General features: G+C 35.2%; 1 protein-coding gene across 1 annotated transcript in view; it reads right to left on the bottom strand.

The window, feature by feature from the left end:
• Positions 1-6,414, bottom strand: part of LOC106465960 (putative helicase mov-10-B.1) — a 99,701-nt gene that overhangs the window by 25,452 nt on the left and 67,835 nt on the right. The window contains exon 12 of the mRNA XM_013926209.2: positions 489-700. Coding sequence (XP_013781663.2) covers positions 489-700 — 212 coding nt within the window. The remainder of the gene's footprint in view (positions 1-488; positions 701-6,414) is intronic.

The raw sequence follows: 6,414 nt of genomic DNA, 5'->3' as shown, positions 1-6,414 counted from the left end.
ACTCAGAAGTGTTTTAGTCGATATCCAGCAGATGACGACACTAAGAAAAAGTTTAAAATTGTAGCTGCAAAATAAAATGTGAAACATGTTTTACTGAAAGTTAAGTCTAATAATATATTGTACACATATAGAGATTCAAACAGATCTAAAATACACTTTCAATCATTAGAACATTCTAATTTGCTAATACTGCTACTCTGATAATATACACTTCCACTCATCAGAACATTTCCTTCTTCTATTACTACTAAATTCCCACAATGTACGCTTCCACTCATCAGAATATGTAACTTTGTTAATACTACTACTTCTGACAATGTACATTTCCACTATTCAGAGCATTAAGTTTTGCTAATATTATTACTTTCCAGAATATGAAGAAATTTGTAACCTACAAATGGGGAAACTGCTTGATTAAAATAGGCCTCTGTTTTTGGAAAGGCTGATAAGCTACAAACAAGGAAAAATTGTAAAGCTTTTAGTCATACCTAACCCTCCTTTTAAAGCAATCACATTGCGAACAACTGGTCCCAACTGCTTTGGATCACCAGCAAGAATGAGCTGACTTCCAGGACTCTTATTGTTCTCATGGTTCAACAACCCAGCAACAGGAATTATAGCCTCTGGTTCCATGGCATGACCAGCTTCATCAATAAAGATGTGTGTGAAATGATTATGAGGAAAAGAGGCTGATATTAAACTGAAAAGAACAAAAATGTATATTTTAAATAACAGTAATTGGCCATTAATTTTAAGTATGTGCATCCAATTTTAGCTGAGGAAGACAGCAAGTTTTTTAAATGTCATTGATTTTGAAGAAAGATTGATAAACCAAATAAAGCAAGACTTGACACTACACTGCTAAAGATAAGTTATTTATCAACAGTTATAATAATTCTCATAAAAATGTTTAACATCACCATCACAAATATGATAATTACATATGAAATTTAAATTTACTGCAGAGCAATGTTACATTAACATTTTCTTAAACCAAATATATTTCCAATAATACTTCTGCTCACACTACAGATATTATTTGACTGCCAGGGTTTCTTTCTTTGCCCATCTAAGCACTGGTCTGATTGTTTCTCACTTGCTCTATTCTGTTATACCTCACTTAATTACTCTTGGCAATATTTGTATTGTGACATTCTCCACCTATTTTCAATGTGCCCTCTATCCTGGTACTGTATATAAGCACCTCATTCAGATAATGTTATTACTTTTTCAAGACTGACTCAATCCGCAGTATCCAACACCATCTCTTATCCAAATACATTTTCGATTTAAGAAAATGTTCATTTCCAAAACATACCTACCCCTTCTCATACTTATAGTTAGAATCCCACATTGTGAAAGTGGAAGGATCAGTCCGGGTGTTATCCATATAGAAAGCATCTGCACAGATCATGCATCAGTCATTAGAAGAGTGGCACCCTAGTTGAGGAACAGCACTACATCCAGAACAGGTATGCTCTTCATCTGGAATGTAATTCCTGTATTATGGGTGGAATTTTACCCAATTTATCATCACTACAGGCCAGGCCTCAACTAGATAGCTGAAGTTCCACTACTAGGGGTTAGAATTAAAGGACCATGGTCCCTGTATCCCATGTTGTTGGCAAGGGCAATTGGACTAAAAACTACACACACATATGTATATACTTATGAGTGGATTCCAACCTGTAGCTATAGTGATGCATTCCAAGCCACCAGAATCATGACAAGAACGTAAGTGACAATGAAGTGGACAAACCTTCTCCTCAACCTGAAGAAGTCTAAAAGGCAACATCCCAGGCTCAGAATGTTGGAATCTTGTATGCCTTACTCAACCTTAGGAAACAACTCATCTGGTCTGGAATTATTAACACTCATCCTCACTCTCCAACTGTGTGGGCAAGGTAAATTCCATTTGCCCCCGGAATTATGGGGAAGATGTGGAACAAACTGTGCTCAATGAAGGACTTAGGATGGGACCACTCTGAGTTCAGAATTAGGAGGAAACAATGGACCCTTTTCTATGAATAATGTACTGAAACAATATTGATCAAAAAGAAGTACAATGATCAATCCAACTAGATAGCCAAGTATCAAATCTGAACTGGTATTACGTGTAGGTTCCCATATAGGCTGATACTCCACCTACCGTCACCTGGGAAAAACATACAATGACCTGGTCAGGAGGGCCCTCAACTATGCCCTCTTCTCCAAGAGTGGAGAAAATTCACTATAACCCTCTGGAGGAAAAGCCTCTGTCCACCACCCCAGTGACTTGAAACTGGATGTTGTATGGACTCCATAGCTCCACTAGTAGAATCTGGTGGGGTAATGCACATTGAGGAGTCCTGAGGAGCAGTGCTCTGAAAGCAATGTAATAGGTGAACCTAGTTACCTATATTCTTAAAAGCAAACAGACCCCGATTTATTCAATTCAATGATCGGCAGAGATGGGCAGTGAAAAATTAGAGTTGTAATCCCATCTTGTCCTGACAGAAAGCATCCTTTGCCAAAGCCCAAAGGTGAGGTAATTGTCAGTAGTTGGGTGTTCCAATGAGTGGCCAACCCACCAATCACCAGGGTTTCAAAATGAGTGCCAATCCAACAGAAAATCTTGCAATGCAGAATCTACTCTGTTGGGAGAATCTATTTGGGTCAAGCCAACTGATCTACTACCACAGTGAGACCTGAAGATTTCCACTTAATAAGCCCAGACCATGAGGCATCACCTTTTGAAGGGCAAGAAGGACTGAAACATGTCTAGGTAAGCCTTGTCATCCATGCATAGGCAATGGAATTCCTGACTGTTGGGATATGCAGCCCATCTCTGATGTGAGGCATTCGTGAAGAGATGGATCTCTGAACAAGGTGGTGTAAGAGGAACCCATATCTTAGTATTGTCTCAACTTAACAACCCCTTGGGATCGAAGAATGATCCTGAATAAGGAAACTGGGGAATCCAGTGAATCAATGTTTATGATTCCTTGGTTGCATAAAGACCACTGAAAGGATCTCTTTTGCATTCATCCCAAAGGCATGAGGGATTCGAGTGATGCTCACCTTCCCAAAAGAGAAAGAAACATCCATGCAGTGGGAGAAGGAGAGGTGACTAAGAGTTGGGGTTCCTGTTCTGTAGCATGGAGACATATGGGAGATGGCTGAGCCATACAGAGATACATGATGAAAAAACCCAAAACAAACCAGACTTAAGATATATTGAGTTGAAGCAAGAATAGATGTCACAGAGCTGAAAATGAAGCCTGCCTTGGTTGTTTCTGAAAGTTGAATTTGGGTGTGACGTTCTAAGAATTGACAGGATAGTGCCAGAAGTAACCAGTCATTCATTGAATGGTGAGTGCAGAGGGCTAGAGAATGGAGGTGATGAGAGAAAGCTTGTATGAATCAGCATAACTCATATGGTTCCGATGTTAGTTCAAAGGTGAAGACCTTGAATTGCAACACCTGACCCTTTCTCACCAAAAATGCCAATAATGGTGGGAAGGCACCATTATGGCAATGTGCAGAAAGGAGCCCACAATGTCCAAAGACTTATGTAAATTCATTTTATTTTGCTTTACATACTGAAGATGAAATCTGATAGAATTCTGAAATGTTTATCTATGTCCCCTTTTTGTTAATAAACAATGTTGTACTTCATGAGTGTCATAATCTTGTTTATTATTAAAATAAAGTTATTTTAAACTAACAGCAAATAAAATATTCTTGGGATACTTGTTGGCACTAATTAAAGAGGTTAGAACAGTTTTAAAGTTATCAATCAAAGAGAGTGCTCTTTTAAGAGTGGAATTTATTAATAAAATTACACAACTAAAAAGAAAAATAGATAGAAATGCTTTCTACACTCTTACTGAATGGATTTATTTTGCAATATTATTTTTTCTACTTTTTTATTGTGTAGTTTTAAATTTACATTACTTCAAAATAATTTTGAAAAAAATGGCTGCTGACTTAAAAATAACACAAAGTTGTTTTTAAAGTCAATAAGAAAATAATATCTGTGATGAAACAATATAAAACCAAATGAACAGAAAGTTATTTTTACAATGTAATTAAATAAGTATGAGAAAGTTTGTTTACAGAATAATTCTAAGCAATCACATTTGAAACTGAAAAAAAAATACAACCTAAGATAGAAGTAGAATGATGCAAAGACGACATGTCTGAAATTAAGATAAAAAGAATAGTAAGTTAACTTATAAATCAGACAAAAGCATAACTATGGTGAGAAAATGTGCTGAAAACTATACCGAAGTCCAACAATATTTTCCAAATTATCAATTTAGAATATATTTTAGTAGAATGGATATGTGGGGAATTATATTTCATAATTTCAAGAAAAGCATGATTCTGAGAAACTAAGAATAAGATGTAAAGTTGTTTCTAAAAGCATATTAATATCAGGATGATTCTGACAAAAAAGTCTTAGAGCAATTTTTAAATTCACAATTAAGTGATTAAGTCTTTAAAAAAATTAAGGTAATTTGTTTTAACAGCAAAATATATGATAAACCTCATTCATCATATAGAAAGTAGTTACTGTATAACCATGAAGAGTCTGAGAAATATAAACAAAATTTAAAAAAATAATTATAAAAAGTTCAGAGCAGGAATGTTCATATCTAGACTACACAAAAATAATGTTTTATTTGAGATAATATTACCCAAATCAGTTTATAATTTTTAATTGTTAAGTTCTAGTTAAAAGCAAGTATTCTCAAGGACCTTGGCCAATTCTGGATTGATTTTAAAATTATAATGAATCTTAAGAAGAGTGATTAACAGTACAATTAAGCAAACAAAATCAGTTTTTAATCCAAAGTAAGTGTTCTTCTGAACTTTAAGAGCTTTCTTGAAACGTAAATGCTTATTTTAGAAGACAAATGAAATTGCCATGGCAACAATAATGGCCAAACAAAGTCAAAATATTGGGTAGAAAAACATGCATCAAAACTTTCAGATCTACAGTTGAGAAAATAATGATAATTTTATCAACCAAGAAAAAGCCTCTCACTATAATATTTCCATTTCAACAAATCTATTTAACTCTTACAGCTGTTCTTTTTTAAAATTTCAAAAATATACTAATACATTAAAAACTACTGGTTATCAGTAGGATTTAGCCTGATCAAAATAATGGTTCAAAACAAATCAGGAGTGTGGACTTTTTGAAAAATATTCTTGTGTAAGGTAGGAAATGCTAGAAAAATGTGTTCTTTCTTTTTAAAAACATCTACTTGCCCACTGCCTGTCTTACACAATACACAAAAAAAGTAGAATATAAGATTATGCTTTATTTAACAGTGAACAAAATAAATACCATGCCATTGGCAGCTCAATTCTGTTAGGTACGGTGTATGCTGTATTTATTTTGCATCTAAACTCTTCTCATACACTAGTTCTTGTATCATAATTTTCAACATTTACTCATTATGATTTTATAACACAGGATGTAGAATACTCCACACAAGAACTAAGAAATCAAGTTTCAAATAATGCTGAAATGAATTAAAATGGTATTTAATACAAAAATATATGTAAAACTGTTTAAAGCTTTTTGTAAATGTTATTGTTATATATTCTTTCTGGAGTTGGCAGTCAAATTTGACCAGGCTCCTACTGTAGACAGAAGCAAAGTAATAATATCACTGTGTTAACTTAAATGCTTCTTACTCTGTGTGTGATTGCGGGTTTGTGATATAAATGGATATGTACACAGTGTGGTCACAAGTAAATAGACACCACCTTTTCAGAAAAAATGAAATTTTTCAGTCATATTCACATGAATTGATATATTTATAATTTAATTAATATCTAGTAGATCTTCCTTTCGCTTCAATGAGTTCGTTGATCCTTTGGGGCATCGTGAGAATCATCTCGTCAATTTTAGATTGTAGGATTTTTGCCCACTCTTGCTGCAAAACTTGGAGTAGATCGCTGTTCGAAGTTGGTTTTTTTGGTTGTTTCTTGACTTGCAGGTCAAGTATGGCCCAGAGGTTTTCGATGGGATTCATGTCAGGAGATTGGCTCGGCCAGGGCAACTTCTGGATACCATTTTCTTCCTGCCACTTCTGGGTGTTTCTAGCAGTATGACACGGTGCTCCATCTTCCTGGAACAACGTTGTGTTCTTGTCCACGAAACCAGAGGAATAAAGTGGCAAGAGTCTTTCCTCCAATATTTCGACGTATTTCGCAAAATTTATATTGCCAATGCACTCCACTAAGCTCAATCTCCCACCAACCCAAACAGCTCCCCAAACCATCACGCTGAAACCACCATGCTTCACAGTTGGCTGCAATCTGTTGAACCAAAACTCTTGGTGAGGCATTCTCCAGACCCATATCCTTCCACTGTCTGAAAATTGGGTGAATCTTGAGTTGTCTGAGAACAATACG

The sequence above is a fragment of the Limulus polyphemus genome, unplaced genomic scaffold, assembly GCF_000517525.1.
Source record: "Limulus polyphemus unplaced genomic scaffold, Limulus_polyphemus-2.1.2 Scaffold2103, whole genome shotgun sequence".
NCBI lineage: Eukaryota > Metazoa > Arthropoda > Merostomata > Xiphosura > Limulidae > Limulus > Limulus polyphemus.
This window is presented reverse-complemented; position numbering and strand designations above follow the sequence as displayed.